General features: G+C 37.0%; 5 protein-coding genes and 1 non-coding gene across 6 annotated transcripts; 3 read left to right on the forward strand and 3 right to left on the reverse strand.

Moving 5' to 3' along the window:
• Window positions 1-102: 102 nt before the first annotated feature.
• Window positions 103-1,349, forward strand: LOC108575785 (ADP-ribosylation factor 3-like). The gene is made up of 4 exons (XM_017938681.1): window positions 103-491; window positions 605-791; window positions 873-1,054; window positions 1,122-1,349. Exons 1-4 carry the CDS (start codon window positions 354-356, stop codon window positions 1,347-1,349), a joined length of 735 nt encoding a protein of 244 aa, XP_017794170.1. The 5' UTR covers window positions 103-353.
• Window positions 1,350-1,828: 479 nt separating this feature from the next.
• LOC108575081 (nucleolar protein 16) lies at window positions 1,829-2,580 on the reverse strand. Its single transcript, XM_017937799.1, has 3 exons — window positions 2,425-2,580; window positions 2,026-2,353; window positions 1,829-1,957 (listed from the first exon to the last, which is right to left on the reverse strand). Exons 1-3 carry the CDS (start codon window positions 2,523-2,525, stop codon window positions 1,829-1,831), a joined length of 558 nt encoding a protein of 185 aa, XP_017793288.1. The 5' UTR covers window positions 2,526-2,580.
• A 1,645-nt stretch (window positions 2,581-4,225) lies between these two features.
• Window positions 4,226-5,287, reverse strand: LOC108575762 (cuticle protein 21.3-like). The gene is made up of 2 exons (XM_017938659.1): window positions 5,261-5,287; window positions 4,226-5,080 (listed from the first exon to the last, which is right to left on the reverse strand). The coding sequence occupies exons 1-2, from the start codon at window positions 5,270-5,272 to the stop codon at window positions 4,226-4,228; spliced, it is 867 nt and encodes a 288-aa protein (XP_017794148.1). The 5' UTR covers window positions 5,273-5,287.
• Window positions 5,288-7,689: 2,402 nt separating this feature from the next.
• Trnas-gcu lies at window positions 7,690-7,771 on the reverse strand. The gene has a single exon. It is a non-coding gene; the product is annotated as a tRNA-Ser (tRNA).
• A 546-nt stretch (window positions 7,772-8,317) lies between these two features.
• On the forward strand, window positions 8,318-11,500 carry LOC108575647 (molybdenum cofactor sulfurase 1). The gene is made up of 7 exons (XM_017938492.1): window positions 8,318-8,578; window positions 8,719-8,875; window positions 8,944-9,606; window positions 9,668-10,644; window positions 10,703-10,900; window positions 10,967-11,181; window positions 11,247-11,500. Exons 1-7 carry the CDS (start codon window positions 8,485-8,487, stop codon window positions 11,430-11,432), a joined length of 2,490 nt encoding a protein of 829 aa, XP_017793981.1. The 5' UTR covers window positions 8,318-8,484; the 3' UTR covers window positions 11,433-11,500.
• Window positions 11,501-12,350: 850 nt separating this feature from the next.
• Window positions 12,351-14,361, forward strand: LOC108575742 (ras-related protein Rab-27A). Its single transcript, XM_017938636.1, has 5 exons — window positions 12,351-12,494; window positions 12,702-12,772; window positions 12,986-13,100; window positions 13,779-13,891; window positions 14,178-14,361. Exons 1-5 carry the CDS (start codon window positions 12,351-12,353, stop codon window positions 14,359-14,361), a joined length of 627 nt encoding a protein of 208 aa, XP_017794125.1.
• Window positions 14,362-25,188: the final 10,827 nt, after the last annotated feature.

Below are 25,188 nucleotides of genomic sequence, written 5' to 3' on the forward strand. Positions count from 1 at the left end.
CGCATATTATACATAACATGTCAATTCTGAAAACTATCACGGGAAAGTTGATTATATTCCCAGCTTTTATCTTATCAGTAGTGCCAAGTTAACGAAAGGAGAAAGAGTTGGCTCTTTCGAAGGAAGTTTTTATTGTGTACCGTTATAAATTTATGCGAATGCAAATGTTTCTCGTAAATGTGTTTCGCGAATCTCGTAATTACGTATACGTGATTTGAACGATGTGAGGTACATGTCATGCGGTAAAGTGTCAGATTACGCGTGAGACAACGTGCTAGCAGGCGGAATCGAAGCCGAGAAAGTCGGCCCCACTTTTCGGTCCTTTTCACCAGGCAAAACAATAGACGAGAAGAATGATACAAAATGTATTTCGAAACGGTCAAAGGATCTTTTGGATCGGCTGTGCTTGTATGGGTACTTATATTGCATACCGATATTGGAAAAAGCGAGAACTTCTGACAATAGACGAGGGTTTCGAAGAGGTGTCCAAGGTTAGAGTTATGATTCTTTTTGAAACCATTAGCCAATTCAGTGGTTTCATTTCGTACGTGTTCACTTTGTGGACTTCAACCTAGTAGACGTCACAGTTACTTTATTTTCATAGATCGACGATAGTCACGAAAAACGAGTGCTCCTTTTGGGCTTAGAAGGATCTGGGAAAACATCGATTATAAACCAAATATGCGTTGCGAACGGTGACGAAACTTTTTACACTGTACCTCCAAAACCAACAGAAGGTTCTTCTGTATATAGAATAAAAAATGGGATGGTGTTTTACAATATTTGGGATAGTATGTAATCTTTATTATTTCTAAAGTATAAAACTTAATTATGTTGTATGATTATGTCATTAAATGTGATTTTATTGCTAGTTGGAGGTTCAGATGCCACTAGAAAATATTGGACTGCTTTCTTACAAGATACAGATCTATTATTGTTTGTAGTAGATGCATCTGATCCAACCAAGTTGTCTTTGGCTGCTTCTATTCTCAAACAGTTATTAAGTGATTCAAGAATGGACGATGTACCAATTTTAATAGTTGCTAACAAACAGGTAATTACATTTGAAAAGACTTATTTCATGGTTTACAGCATTATAATGTATTTGTATATAAAATTAGGATTGCCCTAATACTCTGAAGCCAGAGGAAGTTAAACAAGCTTTAGATTTATTAAGTATTTCTCCTCATAAGCACAAGGTAGAAATAATTGGATGCCAAACAAGACCCATTCCTGAAATGCCAGAAAATACAACCGAATGCACTTGGTATCATGCATCAGTGGATGCTGTCAGAAAAAAAATATTGCATATGGCAAAAGATAGTATGAGTGCCCCTTTGTTCTGTTAAAAAAAAATACTTTATATAAACATTAAAAAATGAAAAAAAAAATGAAAACTAGAAGGATAAGGAAGAAAGCAAAAAACAGTATGCCTAGTTCAGCATGCCGTGCGCAATTTTTTCAATGCATCAAGGTGATTACAGTTTGTCCAAAATGAACCTTTTTAAGAAAAATAATACAAGCTTTACAAAAAAAAAAGAAAAATGTAAAATTTTTAAGGATTTCTCAGTATAATATAGTTTGTCATTCACCTTTTACTATACTTTTTATATTATATTAAGGAACATATAGATCTATTTTAATTATTCATAATGTATAGTATTACACATAATGACACAAACATCTTGTGTTTGATAAAAGTATAATTTTTTTTTACTGTTTTTGTACTTACCTAAATAACAACATTAATTAATTTATTGCAATACTTTATATTCAAACTTGTATTAAAACTGAAATATACTTGTATTAAACAATAACAAAAGAACAATTACTGTTGCATATTTTTGCTTTGAAGATATTCATTGTATTGCTCAGGGATACCTTTGAACATTTTAATTTTAGCACGTATTTGCTTCCATGTTAATTGATTGTAATTCTTCTTGTCTCGTGCCATAGCCTAAATAATTCGTTTAATAAGAAGAAATTGTTGTCAATGTGAAATAAATTTCTGTAAGAAAACATTACCTTGTAATCTTCCCCATACTTGTCCATTAAGTAGGTAAGAAAATGTACATGATTATTTGGTAGCCTCAACATCCTCCTCCTTGGTGCTTTTGCTTGTGTTTCAAGTTCCTGTGCTACATGAATTTTTGCTGGTTCCATTTCAATATCTTCTTCTTTATTTTGTGAATTCTTTGCAGCATCATCAACTTTCCACTGTGTCACCTTTTCAATGGTCTCTGTTTTTGTTTTAGGTATTTTCAAAGTTTCATTTGGATCGTATGTTAGTCCCATCTGCTTTAAATTAGTCCGCGTAGACTTCGTCACTTCCCACGATTGTTTTATTTCAGAACTGAAAAAAATAGTTTCATCCTTTCGTTAATACCGGTTATCAAACAGCAGAATGTTTTTGGTTATATTTACCATGTGATCGTCGGTAATTTGCGCAACTTATTCCTCAATCGTTTACGATTTACGTTCGTACGAAACTTCTTCCTACGTTTCACCTTCCTAATTTTCGTCATTTTGACGATTATGAATTACCACGTGCTTTTGGAAAACAATCGTTGAACTATTTATTCAAACTCGAATGCGTATATACTCTTGTAGTTATAGTGAATAACATGAGAGTCTGTCTCGCAGGTTATGCAACTCAACAATTGTTCCTAGTTTAGTTTCTAGGGTCAAATAATGTTTTAGAAAAGATATGGTGGTGCAATTGATGATGTATCTATAGCTTTATTTGAAATTTGCACTCAAAAGAAGTCATAAAACTTTCAGTGTATAAATTATGTTAAAAGTGTATTATTTTGTGTGCAATATGAAGAAATATTAGCAGCCAAAGCAGAAAACGGATTACACTTGATATCGAGATACGTACGGTATGATTTCCAAATTATAAATGAAAGCACTTCTGATTCAATTACTGTCAATTAATTTACTTCGAATTGTTTTCATTATGTACATATTAATGTGAAATTTATTACGCTACAATAAAATCAAAGGCAATGTATTCTATTCGTGAATTTAAACGAAGAATCGAAGTACGTGCCTCTGTAAGGAGACTTTGATCTAAATTTCCAAAAATACCAGAACAATTTATACCGATCGATTGTCGAGTAGCGATTCCCCATTGTATGTTAATGAGTCAGCTGACCTTAAAATGGCGGTCTCTTACAATTAGTACACGATGGAAAGTCCTTTCATAAGGCATAATGAAGTTCGAGCACGTCAACGTTCGCATTGTAGCAGTAATTGTAGCTCTGCTTGCTTCCATTGTTGTATCATAGTCTTTTATTAGCATTTTCTCTCAAAATACCATTCTACAAAAGCTATCGAACAATAAGTGTGTTGCAATTTATTGCTGAACGTTCGATCTAATTACTCGAAATGCAATGAACAAATTAATTAAATTAAATTAATGATTTGTTAAACGATCTTGTTAAACTGATTAACGAATGCGCTAAATTCTATCACTCCGACGGCGATAAAAAAATAAACCGAAGATTCATTATCCAGTTAGAAACCATTTCATTTTATCAATTACGTAAGCGTGAAATTGGATGTTTTATTTTAATTGGAATCATGGAAAACATACCAGAACGTTATATAGTACGTTCGTTATTTTCTGCAAATAAACTTTATCGCCGCGTCATTAAACGATTACATCTTACTGCGAACAGGAGAAAAGGGGTGAGAAAGAAAATGAACAAATTAGTTAGTTAAAAAAAACGTTTAATTTATTCAACGCCTATTCGGATTCACAAAAATATAGATTCTTTAAAATATCACGAGAGAAAATTATTTCTAGTTAAATGCCAGCAGCGAAGGTACGTATAACACATATACGATTAGTATCACCTATACCAATTTAGAAACGCCACATTTACACATGTACATTTACACCTAACATTACAGATCGTTTATACATGTGCAACACAATTTTTCTCTCCTGACAGCGTGGAATCCTTTAAAATCTTTACATCTACAAATCTCAATCCGGTTACCACAGTCCAGTTAACCCTTTGGTTCCCAATGAACCACTCTAGTAGCAACGTTCTCCTCAACGAAATTCACCCATGGAATTTCACTGAAGAGGTAAGGAGCTCGACGAAGTACCGGCTTCTCGGAATCTTCAGCAGACCGAAGAGATTCTCGAGGAAACCGTCCACGGAACATTGAAAGGAGACCAAGAGGGTTAATACGCGGACTCAGGAGGAATAATTTACCAAGAGTAGCTGGTACCAAGACCGTTGAAGACGGTGTGCACGTCAGGGGAAGCTGCTTCGTAACCGTAGGCCTTGGTGATCAGCTGAGGCTCTTGAACGTATTCGTGAGCGACTTTGGCGACGAGGGGAGCTGAGGTGTAGGTCTTGGTCAAGAGAGGAGCTGGCGCGAGGGAGGCGGCGTATCCATGAGCTGGGGCAAGGGAGGCAGCGTATCCGTGAGCTGGAGCTAACAGAGCACTCTTGGCGATGACTGGAGCGTGTGCGGCGTATTCGTAGGTCTTGGCTAGCAGAGGAGCTGGAGCAGCTGACAAGAGGGGAGTGGAGTAGGATTTGGCGTACAAAGGAGCAGCAGCGATTGGAGAAGCGTACGCCTTAGCCAGAAGAGGAGCTGGTGCAGCAACTGCAGCCTTGGCGATCAGAGGAGTTGGAGCGGCATAGGCCTTGGTCAGAAGAGGTGCGCCGTATGTGTAAGATGGAGCGGCATCGTATGTCTTGGTCAACAGGGGTGCGCTGTAGCTGTATGGGGCTGCGTAGGTCTTCGCGATGAGGGGTGTGGCCGTTGGGGCGAGGTAGGACGGAGCAGTGTAGGCAGTCTTCACGAGGGGAGCATGGGCGATGTCGTATTTCAAGAGACCGTCGTTACTGACGCTGTGGCTGCTGACACGGACGAAGGAGTGAGCAGAGTCGTCAGATTTGCTGTACGAGGAGATCACGTTTTGGCCACCCAAGCCCTTCTGCGTGGACTCCTGGCTGAAACCAATGCTACTGTGGTCCCCGGAGGAAGCAGCGATATCGTAGACAGCTGGACCACCGGCACTGACAACTGCCAGGAGGGCTGCGAGTACTACAAACTGGGAAGAAGATCGTTTGATTAATTCGTAGAATATTTTACGAGACTATATTTCTAAAGAATAAATTCCAATTGTAATAAATACAGGGAGACAAATTGAAATGGTTTGGATTTTGAGTAAAAATATTCTGCTCTATGGGGAAGCTTATGCTTCGTTACACTTTTTGCTCGAATAACTTACCTTGAATGCCATTTTAGTTTTTGAGTGAACGAGTTGCTGTGCTCTGAGAAAATCCGAAACCTGGCCCGGTATTTATATGCAGCAAAAGATTGCAGGGGGATCAATCGAATTTTGGGTGCCAGTGCTCCCAATGGGATTGGACATGGCCGATCAGAGGAGAGGGAAACTGTACCGTGGCGCTTTTTTTTTCTGAGGAATCATTAAGAAAGAAGGATAGAAAGTGATGGAGAAGGATAGCTTGATGGCTGAGGCTAAGGGGGACATGGACAAACGTCGCGTCGGGCGTGGTACCCGACGAAATTAAGATCGCCACTTTGCTTCAGTCTGCGAATCAAACGTCCGATCTAACGTGACTTTTGAATCATTTTTTTTTTCTTTTTCAAGAACAACTTCTTCCACTATGTAGCGAGGATAGATTTCAAGTTGTCCTCTGATAAATTATGTCACAATATCATTGATACACGCGGAGATCAACTACATTAGAAATGATTTAAATGTCAACGATAGTTCTCTAATCTGATCAATTCAAAGTTTCTTCCGTTACGTAAATCTGAATAAATACGTTACTAATTAACAATAGATATCCTTCTAAGTTTTCCTTTGCAAACTAACGTTGAAACATTTCTATCAAGATTATCGACGTGTCTGAGAAAGATAAAAGGGGATGCATTGAACGCAAGCTTGCCTCGCTTTATTTCAAAACATTGTTACACGAGAAAAATCAAAGATTGCGTGGCCGTCGGTCATACAAATTCACGTAACAGCATCATGGAGAACGCATTTATCTCAATCACACGTGAGCGGCCTTTTCTCGGGGCAATTTTATTTATCCAGAATTGCACAAGGGAGCGCGCGGCTACGTCACATAAGGCGTTTAAAACAATATTTTTTTTTCCTTATACCCTGGCCTTCCCTTGGCTTATGTAACGTGATACATATAACCAATGCCGGGTCGTGATATTGTAAAACTTGTCAAGGACGCACTTTCTCCAAATTGTGGCACTGACATATAAAGCCATACGCGTCTGGGGCACACCGGTTCCCTGACGGTGTTACAATTTACCCGTGTATCGGTGATCCCGTTTTGAATATTGGACAAAAGTCGGATTATCACACCCGGAGGCGGATACTAGGTGCGTTCACGGAAATAAATAGGCGTGACACTGGGCAGCCGCCCCGAAGCGACCACGCCATGATGTAATTTTGTTTCAAGTTTCCGATACAAATCTCGAAACGAACGCGACATGAAACGCACAGCGTAGGGAAAAGAGACTTTCTAGTACTTTTGTCGTTTGCAACTTGTTTCTTCGCTACTCTCACATTTTTCAGTATCTATAAATAGAGGATGGAAAACGTTTGGCCATTGTTAAAGTCGTTCGCTCTCAGTACTTAGCTGAGCCGCACTCTCTTCGATGTTCCACCTTTTTTCCTTTCTTAGCTGTTATTTTTCGTGGAACGTTTATCATTCGTATTTTTATTACTCGTACTTGGAATATTCGTGTTGGATTGCTTCTCCTTTACAAGCCATAGTCTACTGCGCATTCTTGACGATTTATCGAGACTCCTAGTGTTTAAGAAAAAATCAGAGAAAATATTGTCGATCTTGATGGCCTCTGCGTCGCAAGGCTGATAGAAAGTGGAGTCTGCGATTGTTTGTAAGATGTACGAGGACGATCCGATATCTTGGTGAAAATTGTCAGATTCTCTTGGATCTATCGGCGAAGTTTCAGATTTTAACGGCTTTTCTTTCTCGCCTAGACGAGAAATTACGCAGCCAAATGCTGTATGTTTCTTAGAACGCGCAGATGTTTGCGGTTTATTCGTTTCTTTGTGACCACCGTGAGATTTAATGGACTTCGAGAAATCCTTTCCAGTGTGATGTCGTTTGATATTTGGGTCGGAAATCTCTGGACCGTACTTATTAATGGATTTGTACCTGTCATAAAGATCTTTGAGTATCGTTGAAGTGCGTGGCGACAATGCGTTACTTTCAATTAGACGCTCGGTCATTTGGAGATATTCCTCTGTTGGAGTGAAATGATTAGAAGAAGTTGAAGTGTCATAATTAAAATGTTGATCGTGAGAATCGTCCGAGGAAAAATCATAAATATTTTCATTGATTAATTCGTCATTTGTGAGCATCGTAACTTCGCTTCCCCAAATTGGTTTAAATGGTCTGCTATTTCCGGGATTGTTTTGCATAATTGTCAAATTATTTTTATAATTTTTTAATTAGAACGTTTAAAGAAAAATTATAGAGAACTTAATTAAACGGTATTAGGTTACTTATACGTATGTCATACTTAAAAAATTGAACATGTTTCGTTTGTTTTATTCATTTTCATTGGAAATGTATGTTAATGAATGATGAAGAAAATCATATTAAAATAATATCGAAATAAAAAATGAATATAACAAAACAGAAAAGTCGACGAGGATGGGATTCGAACCCACGCGTGCAGAGCACATTGGATTAGCAGTCCAACGCCTTAACCACTCGGCCACCTCGTCACATAAGGAATCAGTGTTTAAATGTTCGTAATAACTGGAAATAAATTGCATTAACATTAACATTCTCTTTACTTTCTAATTCATCGAGACATTTCCACTCTCTGTTATACATTTCAGTATGCCCTAGAAAGTATTCCTGCATCTGTTCTGTGTGCCACATGCATTTTAACGTGTTCGATGAATGTACAAGTACTTATTACGTAACCGGTAAACATACACGTGCACGCACATTAGTGTATACAAACATTCTTATCAATTCACGAGAATTCTTTTATCTTTCAAATTATTCGGCAGGGTGTTTAAGAAATCACAATGTGACGTACTGGCAAAAAAGTTTATTCTCATTCTCTTTTTTTGCGCTTGTCAGAATAAATTATGTACAAAACAATATCTTGTTCATTTATTCCATTCTTTAGTTATAGAAAATCTTATCGGGTATTTTTTTTCTCGCGTTTTCTAAACGATAATCACATAGGTGTTGCAAACTTCTTGTACTTGATAAATATAGAAATGCTTGTCATTCTAACAAGAAAGTAATTACGCGAGCTACAATCCTCTACAGCGATTCTTCAAATTAAGTAAACGTAGTACTTACGATTCTTATTAGGTAATCATTCGAGTACTGACTTGTCAGCATTGAATATTATTCTGATACACTGGCATGATCTCCTATCGATCTTGCTAGTTAATTCACATGTCGTAGACTTGTCGACATGGAAAACACGATAGAGCCGACGGCATCGTATACGCCAGTGTACGATGGAGAGATTGCGAAACGTTTAGAGAATGATTTTTCGAGAATCCGAGGTGAGTGACAATGTGTATTTTATAAATATTGCGTTACGCGTTTCTGATGTGTAGGAATAAGCAAGGAAGATAAATGTAAGGAGATAATCCGTGGGAAGTGAGAGGATAAAATTATCTTTTGACTATCTTCCACTTTTCAGAGGAATGCTACTTGGATCATGCAGGAGCAACATTATATTCTGATACACAGATAAAAAATGTTGCTTCTGATTTGCATAATTCACTCTTTGCTAATCCACATTCTATTGGGACTGCCAGTAATGTGACTCAAGATCTTATAGAGAGTACGAGATATCTGTGAGGCATCGAATAAAATAAATAATATTGATAGGAGACAAGTATGACAGTAATTTTCATTGTTATAGGATTTTGGATCATTTTCACACATCCTCTGATGAATACAGTGTTATTTTTACATCAGGTGCAACTGCATCTTTAAAGATAATAGCTGATACATTCCTCTTTTCAGAAGATGGAAAACATATGTCCCATTCAGGACACTTTGTTTATACACAAGATAATCATACTTCTGTTCTTGGTATGAGAGAAGTTATTGTTAAAAAAGGAGCCAAAGTAACTTGCTTAAGTCATAGTAATGTCTTTGAAATTTTTAATTCCCCTTCAAAGTCCTTGAGATCCAGTTCCTTTTCACAACAGAATAGCAATTCACTTTTTGTATATCCTGCTCAATGTAATTTTTCTGGTTTAAAGTATCCTTTAACATGGATCAAAGATGTTCATAATGGAGTTCTGTCTAATGTAGTTTCTGATAAATCCACAAAGTGGTATGTTTTACTTGATGCTGCTGCCTTTGCATCAACAAATGAATTAGATCTATCTACTTTCAAGCCAGACTTTGTCTGTCTATCCTTTTACAAAATGTTTGGATATCCTACTGGAATTGGTGCACTATTAGTAAAAAATTCTAATGCAGATGTACTTCAAAAAGTTTACTATGGTGGTGGTACCATAGATGTTGCTTTGAGCTCTGATATGTTTCATATAAAACGAAAAAATCTTCATCAAAGGTACAGGTCTTGTAATTATTTAAGAAAATTAAACTTTTCGCTGACCTATGCCCTGTTGCAGATTTGAAGATGGTACTGTACCATTTCTCTCTATAATATCCTTAAGACATGGCTTTGATATATTATCTTCTATCACAATGGAGAAGATTTCAAAGCATGTATTTTCACTTGCAAATTTTTTGTATAAATCCTTGTTAGAGCTACATCATAGCAATGGAGAACCAGTTGCAAGATTGTATTCTGATACTGCATGTGATAATCCTGATACACAAGGGGGCATTGTTACTTTTAATCTTATAAGATCTAATGGTGAATATGTAGGGTATATGGAGGTCTTAAACATGGCAGCTTTGTTTAAAATACACCTCAGAACTGGTTGCTTTTGCAACCCTGGTGCATGTCAGAGACATTTAGCATTATCAAATAAAGAAGTTCTTAAAAACTATGAGGCTGGGTATGTTTGTGGGGGTGCTGCAGATTTGATAAATGGCAGACCAACTGGGGCTGTGAGAGTTTCATTTGGATATATGTCCACAATTAAAGATGTTCAAACTTTGTTGCTTATGATCAAAGAATCCTTTGTGGACGGACCATCAGTAAACAAAACTCCAGACTGGTGGTCAGACCACAAAACAGCTTTATTTAAAAAGTTTTATAAACCTGATGCAGGTGCAAAAGATCTAACAAATGATGCAACGAATAATAATGCAAATGGAATTACAAATAAATTACAAATTGTGAAAGATTCATTGACTCATTTTATCAATGATAATCAATTTTTCAAATTGTTAATGGACACTAATGCATATAAAAAAAAATGTACTTTGGACCAATTGTATATATATCCAATAAAATCATGTGCTGCTTATAAAATAACAGGATCTTGGAATTTAAATTCTAAAGGTTTGCAATATGATAGAGAATGGATGATTATTACATCTTCTGGCACTTGTTTGACACAAAAGCAACATATTAATCTTTGTCTAGTAAAGCCAATTATATTTAAAGATAAAGGAATGATGCAATTGTATTATCCAGGTATAAATCTTATTCATTGCATGTATGTATTTAATATAATAATTGAAAAATATTGTAGGAATGCCTGCCATAGATGTGCCCTTAAACATTAACTCTATAAATATTATAGAAGGGTCATTATGTCAAAGTAGAATTTGTGGACATAAGGTAGAAGGTATTGATTGTGGTTCAGATGTTTCTGAATGGTTAAGTTTAGCAATAGGTCTCCCAAACTTACGGCTTATAAGACAAAGTAATTCTGATAATGAAAAAAAAGGTATACTTTATGTCTCTAACTTATGAAAATTCAATTTTAATATTTAATTGCATTTTTCCTTTACAGAGAGCAATAAACTTGAATTATCGTTCTCTAGTCAAGCTCAATATTTATTAATAAATAAAACAAGTGTACAATGGCTCAGTGATCAAGTGTCTGATACAGAAGTTCAAAAAGACACAATTATAGATAGATTTAGGGGAAATATGATATTGAGTGGTTGTGAATCTTTTGCAGAAACACAGTGGAAACGTATTAATATTGGAAAAAATAGCTTTGTGGTATGTTTCTGACTGAATTACAATGGAATTTGCATTATCTTTTTATTGGAAAAAATCTTATTTAGGTTACAGGGCCATGTACTAGATGTCAGATGATTTGCATTGATCAAACTACTGGTACAAAAACAGTAGAACCATTACGTACACTTGCAGAAAAGTTTCATGGGAAAATGAGATTTGGTATTTATTTAACCAAAGAAAATACAGACGATGGAATCATTGCTGTTGGAGATACCGCTATTATTTCGTAATTGAAAGATTATATAAAAACTATAGTCATGACTTTTTATAAAAACAAAATGAATACAATGTTTCACAAACCGCAATATTAACATTTGAACAATTTTCTACTAATTTTTACATAAAAAGAAACATTCGTTTATTTTCTTGCCAACACAGAAATGGCGCGTACTTGTTGCCAACATTCCGATGTAACATAATTAATTCATTAATGTTTTTTACTTTAGAAAGAGCTCATATTTCTCACACTGTAATATATAAATAATATCTAAAGAGTATATAAATATAAATAATTTAAGTATAAAGGATTCAAAATTTATATATAAATGTAGAATAAAATTGAAACATTTATTATGTTTTACAATAAATCACATGTCAGAAATGAAAATTGATTTCAAAATAAAAAATACCATTGTTTAATTCTTTATTTGATTTAGAAAAGTTTGTATTTTTTCAAATTTTTTTCTTATATCTTGGCGGTACTGTAATTAGCAGCAGCTTCCGTGGCGTTATTCCATGCACACCTGTCATACGTCACTGTGAACGAGTTCAGTGTAGTCGCGTATTTCTAACGAGAGTTGGTTTTACGTGCTTCATTTGTTTAACCTGAATAGCGAAAGATTAAAGTTCACGACAACAAGCGGTGTCATATATCGTGTGTTTCGCCGCGAAACGCGCGAACATTTTGAAAATTGTATACGTGGGCAACAGGTGTCTAACGTCGCACATGCTGTGTGACAGCGATGATTGTTTCTTGTCATTTATGTTAAACAATTAAACGTGATCGTGTAAGAATTTCTTATATAGATATTCCGTGTCATTGTATTTAATAAGTATTGCTAGAATTTTCTGCCAAAGTGTCCTCGTTAAAAAAGTTTCGCGATAAAAGTGTGATAACCGTGGTTTGTTAAACGTCAGTTCTTAAAAAAATGGAGTACGATTATCTTATTAAATTTTTGGCCCTTGGAAACTCTGGAGTCGGTAAAACGAGTTTCCTGTATCAGTATACCGATGGCACATTTGATGCTCGATTTATATCCACTGTCGGCATTGATTTTAAGGAAAAACGTGTGGTAAGAAATTATTTTATAATTGAATAGTTTATTAATCATATTATTATAGCTGTTGTAGAGTAATACTTGCTTATATTAGTTTCTATTGAAATTATGTTCATTTGAAATTCTTTTGGGGGAGTATGTGTTGAAGTATAGCATATACATGTAAATGACATTAAGTCACATATGTTACTACTTACAAGCCAGAGTCATTATCTATTGCAGATATACCAGACAGCTAATGGTAGAACTCAGCGTGTGCATTTACAGCTGTGGGACACAGCTGGCCAGGAGCGGTAACAACTTTTTAATAATGATATGATTGGGAGCTTATATTTTATAGCACTTATGCATATGAAACAATCTTCTTGTTTTTTCTTACAAAATATTAAAAAGTTTTTATTAGTGTAATATAAAGAAAAAGTTTAATTATAAGCTTTAACTGCTAGTATTTCATAATAGAGCAATGTTAGATTTCATGCAAGTGCTTCAATGCAATTAATATTCAGGTTCAGAAGTCTAACTACAGCCTTTTACCGGGATTCCATGGGTTTTCTTCTAATTTTTGATCTGACCAACGAGCTATCCTTTCTTGAAGTAAGAAATTGGCTGGAACAGCTTAGGGTACACATCATTTATTAACAATATTATTGTAAAGATAGTGCAAGGTGAAGAACGAACGATGATTTGAGTTAACATATGAAAGCTACAGCTCCATTACGCATATTTTATAATACATTAGCTGGTTTTACGCATGTTGCATGATGTGACTTGAAACTGTAGTGTAGAAATGTTAGGAATGTATGGGATATATAAAAATATTAAGGAACTTCTGCATGAAAATCAAGTGTACACGCAATATGTTTCATTTTGCATGCTTGTTAAAAAGTAATTACAGATAAAATAATGGTAAATTGCATTTAATAGTAGATGGTGCATTTGTTCATTAGAGTATAACTTTATGTGTCAAGGCTCAAACTGTCGTTCGGTTAAATAATCGTAAAAAACGATTGGTGCAATTAATTTGTAATATTATATTGTTCGCGAAAATGAAGCGTCGTATAGATTGTGTTAACGTGCACTCCGAATTGCAGTAATTTTTTTTTAAATATGAGAGTTTTCAACAGAAGCACTCGGAGTTTGTTTCATTCCGTCTGCGATTTTATTGCGACGCGAAGTAAGGTATAGCTGTCCCGGTTTTTGTTGCAAGCTCTTTGTCCGTTGCATCGCGGCACGTTTACTGTTCTCATTGAACCTCGATTCCTTTTGTTTGATCGTTGATTCATGTCTGTATACGTATAGACCCACGCATATTGCGAAGATCCAGACATAATTCTCTGTGGAAACAAATCCGATCTCGAAGACAAACGGGTTGTTAGTGAGAATAAGGCACGGGATTTAGCGGAAAAGCATGGGTAAATAATATAGTACACGTCATTCACTACGTTCTTTATCAATCAATTTATTCTTCATTTTTCTCCCAGTTATATATTTTCTTCAAGATTTGCATTTTATTTCGCTTCAATCCATTCCGTAGCTACGAAAAATTGCGGTTTATACTATTCAAGTCCTCCGTTAGATATTTTGTCTCAGATATTCCTAGAAAGATTTTCTTAAAAAGACAAGGAAGCCTCGAATAGTAAAACTGCAAGAATCCAGAACACAGGGAGAGCAAGGAATTGAATGAAGTATATTCCTCAGCTTGGTGTACCTGGAAACGAGCGCAGCCACGGGCCAAAATGTGGCACGTGCCGTGGAGATACTTCTGGACCGTGTGATGCGCAGAATGGAGACTATCGTGGACAAATCGCTGTTGCCTCACCAAAGAGTGTTGCGCTGCCACGAGCGTGACACACCGCCTCCCAGCACCTCCTGCTATTGCTGACATTGTCCTTACTCCTAGCTGAATAATTTGCACGATGGAGCTTGCATTTTATTCAGCTAACAACGTGGCTCTCGACTGATTTCTACCTGAATCTCCTGTCGTTTAAATGTTCCAAGATCTGCTACTTAACCCTTTTGTGACCGTGTTATTTCTCTTAAAGAATTTCTTATTTGTCTATCAATAGGATCCTAAATTGAGATTAATTTTTGTTCGAAAAATCAAGTGGGACATATGAGTCCCACTGATCACGAAAGGGTTAAACTTGTACAGTAAAATGTCGATCATCTTTTATTAGAAATGAAAGTCTCAGAATAATGTATTTGGAAAGGTGATTTGTGTTTTAAAAATTTCAAGTTCATCTTTGTTAGAAATACTTCTAATAGGATAATGGATATTTTATTGTGCGTCTATACCAAAGAGTTGTCTTGTCAAATTCAACATTCGTGCGTTGTTGTATCCTAGAAAAGATCCGTGCAAAGTTTCATAATATGCACGTTACACATTCTGGTCTTCCATTAATTGCTTCTCTTGGTACAAAACTGTCCCCGTCTACCATGTACCTTCGTAACGTTGTCCTCATTCCTCTTTCGAGAGACTCTTCCTCGATCTACCTGTTAACTGTCCGTACGCACAACGTGTTCAATATACCGCGTCATTCTCTGGTTCACTTGCCAAAAGAATTGTGATACCTAGGAGAAAACGAGCGAGATTTTCGACTGTATACATACATATATGTATTTTTGATGCTGTTATTCTGTCCGAACCGAAGTTCACAACACCTAGTCGTTAAGTGCTGAGAATACAATCAAAGTTGCGTCTGGTGCACGTCATTTGTACTCTATGTTAATCGAATGCTGATGACTGTTCCTGTTCTTGCCAAGTTTCCAAGTGGAATATAATTTTAACTTGCAGAGACTATATGTTCATCCTACCAACTATTACGGAGGAGCGTCAGCAGATGTTTGTAAGAGGGGTTCAGGTGCTGAGAGGCGCAACATCTAGAGTTTTAAAGTTTAAGATATTCTTTAGATGAATTTCCGTGGTATAGCCAGGTCGTAAATTAAATCCTCGAAGAATTGATTGTCTGAATGAAAACAACGACGACTTATGACTAACGGTATTTCATTTACAAGTGGAAAATTTGCATATGTTAATTACTATTTGGAATTTTTCTCAGTTCTTTTTTGTGGCTAAATTTTTTTATAAAACTTATCCGAATGGCGAAAGCTACATTTGCTAGCGGGTTTCAGACATTTCTTCATACGGTCCTGTTAACTGTTCACATCTTTGTCAATTCGATTGTTTCGACATCCGAAACATGTTTACTTTTTCACTCATGACTGATTTTACGAACTTGCTATATCGCAACCTGTGCTAAATTTTAGCGGAATAAAATTGATCTTTGTGAATTCGTATAGTTTGGCACCTGAACTACTTCTCTATACCGGGTTAGACACGAGAAACAGAACACCTAATCATCTCTGTGGGAATATGTTCAAGACAAAAGTTGTATTGTTCAAGGGGGCAAAAGTGGTGGTATAGACAAACTTTTTGTTTGATGTTATTTTCAAGGTTACTTCAAGGCCACCGATGTTTCTTTAAATGGCATGGTACATGATTCGACATGTTTTTGTCGAATTATTGAGACAATACGTATCAGTTTACCGCGTACCAACGGTTACTACGTTTAACAATGCGTTACTTAAAGGAAGAAAAGGTTGTACTGGTCAGTATTTCAGAGTAAAAGAAGAAATATGAGGTCTTGTGCATCTATTTCATCGGAAATGATTGAAACAACAACCATAGCCTCACAAAACGATTAAATACTTGTATTATCACCGAAGGTCATCACTTTGAACATTTGATTTAATCTAAATAAAGTAATTTTCAATATTAATATTTTCGTTGACCGAATCTAGATTTCTGAATCCAGGGTCATGGTATACTAGGTCGTTGAACTCGTCTTGACATCAGCTACAACGCTACGAAGTTAAAATTACATGATGCCATTTAACCGCTTCACTACTACGGACGAAATATTTCACAACATTCGTGCAACACCACGGATGAGTTATCCCGCGGCAAAATACCATTCGTACGATCCCACGGATGAGGTACATATCCCACGTGTTTGATTGTTAAGACAAGAGTCCTCATTCGGAAAAGATATCAATTCATGGAACCTCATAGCGAATGAAACGCATATTGTTTTCAGGAAAAATTATGTTTATTTTTCTTGTACATTTAAAACGTAGAGTAACACATAGTGCTGTATTACAATTTTTACAATAATAAATTGTTTCTTTACGTAAATTATTTTCTTTGCACAATATGCAACGTCTTGTCGGATGACATTTGCTTCTTGTTGGGATGAAACGATGAGGATGAAAACGACCCTTCTTTCTTTTGTAATACAAATTTTCCGTTGGATTGTGATATTTGTTTAATGACAACTCCATACAACAAGGGAGTTAATATCCTAATATCCAGCAAATAAAAAAATTATTTTTTATACCATTTTAATGTTTTTCTGAAGGATTTATATTCTTGTAAAATCTGATCTACATGATCTACTCCACCCATGTGCATATTATAATCTAAAATTGTATTTGCCTTCTTCGTGTACCTACTGTCCGGTAGTGTAGTCAGTTTTTTCACGAAATACAGAAAATAGAGAAATATCTCGTTCATGGTTGTGAAGCAGTTAAAAAAATATTCATGATCATGAAATAATCTTGAAAATAATATAAAAAGAAAAGTTTGTTTATACCACCACCTTTGTCCCCTTAAACAGTACAACTTCTGTATTGAACATATTCTCCTATTTTCAATCCCAACAGAGATACATATTTAGGTGTTCTGTTTCTCGCGACTAACCCGGTATATGTATAGTTATTTATGCACGTCACGAAGACTCTGTATGTATGATGTTTCTTCCAATTTTTACACTAGTGAGTTACGATTGATCGAGAACTGTTCACATATATACCTCATATACAGGGTGGTCCACCTAACTTTGTCACCTGAAATATTTCGCTTGTTTTTGATAATATTAAGAAATGTTTCAAGTACAAGTTGAATGGTTTCGAGGGGGACATAATTCGACATGATTAGTTTTTTCATAGGTGAATGCGTAGAGAACATACGGGGGTTACCGATGTTTTTTTAAATGCAATCATATATTTTTTAATTCATTAGTCGACCCAGCTGGACATTCTCTACAAAAAAGTATTAACTTATTTATACCGAAACACTTTATAATAAGAAAGACAAGGAAGGAGGCGAAGCGGTATTCTTGTGTTTATGTTGTCCTCGTCTTCGTTATATTGTTTCGCATCTTCCCTTCTCATTCGTATGGTAGGTTCTACAAGTTAAAATATCTTCAAAACTAATGGTTTTTCGGTAACATTCAACTTGTATCTGAAACATTTTTTAATATTATCAAAAACAAGCGAAATATTCCAGGAGATGAAGTTAGGTACAGGGTGAGTCTAGTAACTGGCTAGACTATAAATCTGTTCCTATTCAAGATAGACAAAAATTGTAAAGGAAAATTTTGCATTGTTTAACAAGTTCTATCATCGTGTAGTGTGATTTTTTACAAAATTAATTAAAATTTTCCTCTATAATATTTTTCTATCTTCAATAGGAACAGAGTTATGGTCCGGGTAAGTTGACTCACCCTGTATATATGTATATGTATATATATATATATTCGTTGGTAACTTTGTACTTGTTCCAACGCTAAAGGGATCGTTGTGAAAGAGATATTCTAACATCTCACCGTAAGGAGAGAAATTGTATTCGGAGAAAATGAATCTTGCAACTCGCAGAGTCTTCGCGAAAAGACGTTTTCATTGTGCGAACGTTTCCCTTTGGCGTAAGAATTTCGCCAGGCTGTTTGAAATGATGGAGATATTCCAAGTTATTGCCTTATCCTGCGTATCGTGTCATACGTCGACGTAATAAAAGGAGATTGCACGAGTCTTATCTATTCCGGCGAAATTCCTCCTCTCATTGTCAGTTTGCTATGATCTCTCCGAGTGGCGTGAAATGAAAATCACGCGAATTAACTTAGCAGTGGAACCTATTCATTTAATTCTTTCCTTTGGTACAAAGGGAATTGTAAGATTTGATCAGCGATAGAATTTCTCGTAATTTTCTTCGATCTTTATGAATGTCAGTGTGTTCATTTTTGATTAGATCCTAGTAAAACTAATCGTGTAATTATGACGTCGATGTGTGACTGTGTTTTTCAAGATTTTTCACTGTGAACTGTCCAAGTATCGTTCCCTTTTCCTGTACAATTAAGCTACAGCTCTATGGACGCGACACGAGCATCTCGTTATGTATACGTACTTATTTAACCAGTTTACACGTTCTTCTTCTCGAAGAAATAGATCTATACAGTAATTTCCTCGCGTAGAACGGACTAAGCGGCCCGTAATTCCATTTGAACGAGCTTCTATCGATTCATCCTCGAATCCTCAACTGATAAGGCCACAAAACAGCACGTGCTATAACCAAGTCAAAACTGAAAGCAGTCGTTCTGCCAAAAACTCGGCAACAGTTTGAAGTCAAGGAACACGGAAGTTTCAAGTAAATTTCCGATACAATCAATCAAACGCGACGTTTCGGAAGCACAATGTAGGTCGTTCGGAACTTTATTCTACCAGTTGAGGGTCGAGGAAGCGTACAACTTCTTTGTTGTTCGGTCAGAAGCGTTGAAAAATGATTTCACCTCCGGTGGAGCAGACGTTGCACGTGTTCCATCTGGATTCAAGGAGATAAGTTTACCATAAGGAGACCCGACAATTTAGGAATTTTTTCAATAAAATTTTCACTACAAAGTAAATGTAACTTTTTCCTGTTCGAAGCTACATTTGTTAACTAGACATTGCGAATTTTTTCATTAAAAAATATCGATAAGAAATTGTCAAAATTGCAGATCTCTAGGTAGATGTATCACCTTGAAAATCAAATGTGAATCGACTCTATTGTTATATTTGGTAAATAATATCTCGAGTGTCAGCCTGTGGAAGTTTGTTTCATCAATAACAGGGCGAAATGCGCGAACCGTGAGAGCAGGCTGGTTGAACAAACTTTCTTTATGGAAGTTCGATCGAAGTTTCTCCCCGGCTGTTGGGTTATTAGCCGGCTATTTATACGCAATACTGTTATTGTTTACGGGTTACGTGTGCTTCTTTAAGCTGGCCATTTTTACGACGGAAGTTCGACGAATCTTCGGTTACCGGCGCGCTTTTACGAGCTACGCGATGCGATCATTCCGCGATCGTCATCGCAGCTTCTTCTGTTAGGTATACACACACTTACACAAAAACGCACACTGTTGTACCGTTTCTATGCACTCACTTGAGGCGAACTTATGGAACCAATAAAGGGCAAACTTGTGAAAACAAACGGCGGACAACGCGTCGAGAGTTTTGTTCCGCCGGGTAAATAGCGGTTTCATGGACGTTTAATTTCATAGCACTTCTTTAACGTGTACAAGTCGATCTATATATTGTTTCATTTCGATCTTCCAAGTTTTTTAATAATTGGTCTCGTCGAACCTGTGCGAAAAATGCGATAAACTTGTGCTGTTACGACGGTTTTATTTGGCCAATCCATTTTGTTTCCTGTGACGAGAGCTAATATTCCTAAATAATGTTCTCGGTTTTCGAGAATATTTTACACCAGAATTTATGATATGAACGTACTATGCAGAGAAGAGAAGTTGGCCAGCGCAAGGAATGCATAGGCCTTCCTTCTCTAACGCAGTCGTAGAAATGGGCACACGTATTATCGTTATTGGTCGATGCGATAACATCGATGAATCGATTCATATATGTACGTATATATGTACATATAATTGCGTGATGGGAGAGTCTGGTGGCGTACTCCTCTTGCCTCTGTGCTATTACGCTAGCCGTCTTCTCATCTGTGCATAATATACAAAGTATATCACTGATAAGAGGTTACATATTAATGTATATTCAGAAGTTATATTTGTGTTTTTCTTTTTTGAGGAAAGTAAATGATGTAAAATGAATGGTGAAATGAAAAAAATCGATTTTCTACGTAGCCCCTGAAAACTCATCCCTATCCTTCACATTTAAGGCAACTTAAATTATTCTCCATGAAACGCAGACGCGTCAGTCCCTCCAATATTACACCCTGCTCGCTTCACAACATAGAACAGGGGAATTATGATGATACTTCGGTCGTCACAGGGGCCGATATTTAAGCCCCGTTTTGCTCTCCGTTGAAAGCTCGACGGCCATTCGAACGATTAGGCCTCTGCCAGCTTTGTCAGGTCGACAACCGCACCGGTGATGTCGGTAACGACCACTTTGGGACTAGCAGTTAGGTTCCTCTGCTGTCACCACTCACACACCCTCTCCTCTCTCTCTCTCTCTCTCTCTCTCTCTCTCTCTCTCTCTGTCTCTGTGCTGTCTAATTATTATACGGACTCTCAAGTTCATTTGATAGCGGACCTAGACAAAGCGACGGAACCGTTCAAAGCTCGCGCAGGACTATCAAAAGGACGCTATTTATCCATCAGAGCAACCCTTGTCTCTTCGTGACGCAGTGTGACGTGGTCGAAATTTCGCTCGAGGTGCGCCAAGTTTCCACGACAATGTTGAAAACTTCTGACCGGAAGTTTCACGGAGTCGACGAACGTGAAATGGCCTGGTCAGATCTCTATCGAACCCTCTGTGCATCTCAGATTAGGAGTCTTTCGTTGAAAGAAATAGAAATCTCTTTTACCCCAGAAGAATCTTATATTACTATTTTTATTTTTCGAAGATTTTTTCCCTATTGGTATATGTATCGAGTTTCTACACGGTTGTACCGAAGCAGCGCTCCAGTTTCAGCATGACTGGGCCACAAGTGGAACGAAGTTTCCCTCCCGGGAGCCAGCGTCAGTTGCGAATAAACCTGGGGAGCCGATGGCTGCTATCAAAAGCAAGAGCTCGGCCAAGAAGCTGGAAGTTGTGGTTGAGTTTCAGCTTACGTATGAACGTGCTACCACGTCAGAGGAAGTTGCAGGCTTGTAACAAGTCTACGGTATCGTGTTACTGTGAAAAAAGATGCAACGGTATTGGGGTTCCAACCACGAAAGTGTCCGAAAATCAGATTAACCAGGCGGAGTTATGGGGAAGTTTGGTGATCTAGCCATGGGCATTGATCACACGGTGGGCAAAGATATATCATCATGAATTAAGGATCAAAGCATGGTAGAGGTGCAGACCTCTTTCCTTCTATCCTGGTGTATTTCACCCTTGGTCCTCGCGAAACAAAATCTGTCTTCCGGTTACTGGCTGGACCAAACCAAGCAGGATCCGGCACACGCGGCATATCTCGCTCGACTTGTCAGAGGGATCGTTGGGAAGAGGAACAATTTCAGTTAGATATTGGCCAGCCAGATAAAACGAAATTACCCGGCTCGACCTCGAGCTCGAATCGCTCCGTTTTCTGGGTCAATGCTGCTGTCGGCTGATCAATGCTCCGCTGAATTTCGAACGTTACCTGTGCATGTTCTGGCTTAATAAATTTCTTTCCTCTTTCGAGGCTGAGAAAGGAATTGTTTTAAAACATTTTTAAGATATTTTTTCGTTAATAGAAATTATGAAGTATGGATTACAAAGCAATTCTATGAGTGTAGAAAATCTTTTGTCTAACTTCGTTAAAATGGTGGAGATGAAATATGTAGACTTCTTGTGATATCCTGACATCCTGGTACTTGGAAAGTGTTCCTGTGAAAGAGCATAGCGAAGTTAGGAATTTTTGTTTCCCTCTTGTTTCAGTAGGAATTGTTTGTCCTTGTTTTAAAAGACTTCTACTGTTATCCTGAAATTCTATTAATTATATAGCAGCAAAAGTATCAGAATCTTATAATAAAAGTTAGTAAAGTATCTATACTCCTCTATTCTCATTCTTCTCTAATGATTCAATCTGTTATCCTGTGGTTTTATTAATATTGAAGCAAAGTAACAGAATGCTACGAACAAGTGGAGGTATGTTAGAATATTAGAGCCTTCTATTTGCTTCTTTTTGTTGAATACCTCCACTACATTCTGTACTGCTCTTATCAAGGAAGCCAAAGTGCTAGAAGTGTATAATACAAGTAGATGGCGCGATGATATTCGTCAGTAATCGAGGTCCGTAGATGTTCGGTCGTTTCGAGGAACACTCGGCTTGAAAGGTTTTGAAAATAATTGAGATCCGAACCCGTTCATAGTTACAGCAATTCTAAACTTTATTATTGATTTCGGTTGGTTTTGTATATTGTTGGTGGTTGTACAGTCATTTGTTTCTGGGGGCGTCTGTTTGGTCGGTTTTGAGTAACAGTACAAGGTACGGGTGACTCATCGAAACTTAGTCGCTCTCTTATCATAGTTGGGGGTATTTGGTCGTTGCAAGCTTTCCATCTCTTTAACCTCTACAAGCATATACACTCCTGTTACAGGCAGCAATGTTACCTCGAAATATTCTATCACAGAGCAGGAAAAGGATCCAACGGGACGGCCACGGGGCTTCCATCGCGTAATTTTATATGTTCCGATTCGTCGACGTTATCGTCATCGACCAATAATGACAATACACGTGCCTGCGATTGTGTTAGAGAAGGTAGGCTTATGAGGAATGACCCAATCAGACCCGCGAACTTCTCAACTTTGCATAGTAGGGACTAAAAGAACTTTTTAAACGGCAACAAAATTCCAAATAAATAACTACAATTATTTAACGACTATTTTGATTTTCTTATGCAGGATTTTAATTTGTTTTATTGTAACGTAATTGGAAATAGGATTATTATTCAATGTTTCAAGACAGATTTTCCATAGAGATTTTAAACCAACTAAATCTTTATTCTAGATAAAAGACAATCATTTTGAATGTTCCCTACAATCAGATTAACGAGTCGCGAATTTTTCTATTCCGCAAGTAAAAACAAACCTGTTTCTATTCCTGAAACAACACGGACGATGCAATCAACCCGACGAAATGGTCTTTTTAGTCCCCGTGGAAAAAAACTAAATTCCCTGCTCGAAGTGGGCCAGATAAACCGTTGACAAATTGCTCGTATCGAGCTGCTCTGGAAATTGCTGCGTGCACGAGAAGCTTGAAAAATTAGACATTGCTCGCCGGAAGTTGCCGTTCGACGGGCAATCACCGCTACTTACGTCCGACGTTTCGTTCCTTGGCTCGAACCGAGCGAAATAATGTTGAAAAATGACATCGCCTCGAGATACTAAACAGGAACATTCCTAATTCTCGGAAATGGCAATTTTCTCCAGATCACGTGTCTAATTCCAATTCTTTCAACACTCTCACGATTATTTTTGTGTTCTTTCAGAACATAACAAAACCCTTTCGAATAATAGTAACTCTTCCAGTTCTAATATCATATATAGGTACTTATTTACTTACCTGTTGTCCGGAAAAGCGAACTTGAGGCTTCAGGCGGACTTTAGGCTCCAGAAGTGGGAGAAGTTGTAACGTTTTGCTGATAATCAGGCAATAGTGATAGAATAAGTCTGTCGCACTTGCTCTTATGTTTGAGAGCATTAATGATCGAGAGCATTGTCAGAAATGAAGTCTTTATCAGGTTAGTTGATTTTTAAAATATAAATTCTTTGAATTTTTCCCTTTTAATAATAGTTACTGTAAATAGGAGCATAATTGCATGTAGTAAGCTGTTTAAAATTGGTACTTTAATTATCGAATAATTAGTGTTTCTTGTAAAATAACAATTTAAATGGTAGTTTATAATTATTGGAAGCATTAAATAAATTTATTGAACGATTTAACTTAACAGAACAGCTTAATTTATCAATTTCACATTGAATTAACAATTACATGCAGTAGATTAGTGAGAAATTGTTTAGACCGTTTATTGAGAACTTAAAAATTAATGTTCTTTTTGTATGAATTACAGATGGAACTTTCAGGTCATGACAGGAAAGGATTTCAACGACAGGGAAAATGAAGAAATGCAATTATTTATTGTTAGGTAACTGTACAAAATATTATATGGTAATATTTTACAAAAGGTTACAATATGCCAGTATGACATTACTGCATTTTACAGTCTATTCATTCCTCCTTTACACACCCCACCCATTTCGTTTGCAAAGCACTCATTCTTTAAATAATATTCTGTTACAAAATTAAATAAACTAAGTCTGGATACAGTTAGGAACGTGTAATAATCGACCGACAATCTTGGAAAATTGCGCGAAAATAGCGTCGAGAATGTACACTATTTACCTCATATTTACGTTCAACTTTTTAAACACTCTCACGATTATTTCATATTCTTTTACAAACAAAACAAACTCCTATGGAATTGAATTTTTTATCTGGAAAATTTCATACAATCGTTCTTCACACGCCGTTGTAACTCAAATTCCCCCAGGATGCAAAAGACACGAGAGCCGGTACGATGCAAGTTTGTGCTCCTTTATCGCGCTTTTTATAGTCCAAAGAGACCACAGGATCGTCGATGGCCGGGTATCACCTAGAACTTTCCTATCCCCCATTGTCCCGGGGATATCTGTGGCGCGGATTTACCGGAAGAAAGAGGAGGTCGGCCGTATCCGGAAACAGCCGCGCCGTTTGCGATTCCCCGGGCTGTCCTAAAACAAAGCGGAAGTGGAATAAGAAGTAGCCCCCGATCCCGTGGTCCAACTTTCTCGACGTTGTAACGCGGATCGTGAGACGTTTGCTAGATCATTTCGCGGGCAAACGAAAGAAGCCGCCGATAAGGATAACGATCCCGATGGAAACGTGACGTTAATTGGAAGAGGTCCACACTCC

Source organism: Habropoda laboriosa, unplaced genomic scaffold (assembly GCF_001263275.1).
Source record: "Habropoda laboriosa isolate 0110345459 unplaced genomic scaffold, ASM126327v1 scaffold18, whole genome shotgun sequence".
In the NCBI taxonomy this organism is placed as follows: domain Eukaryota; kingdom Metazoa; phylum Arthropoda; class Insecta; order Hymenoptera; family Apidae; genus Habropoda; species Habropoda laboriosa.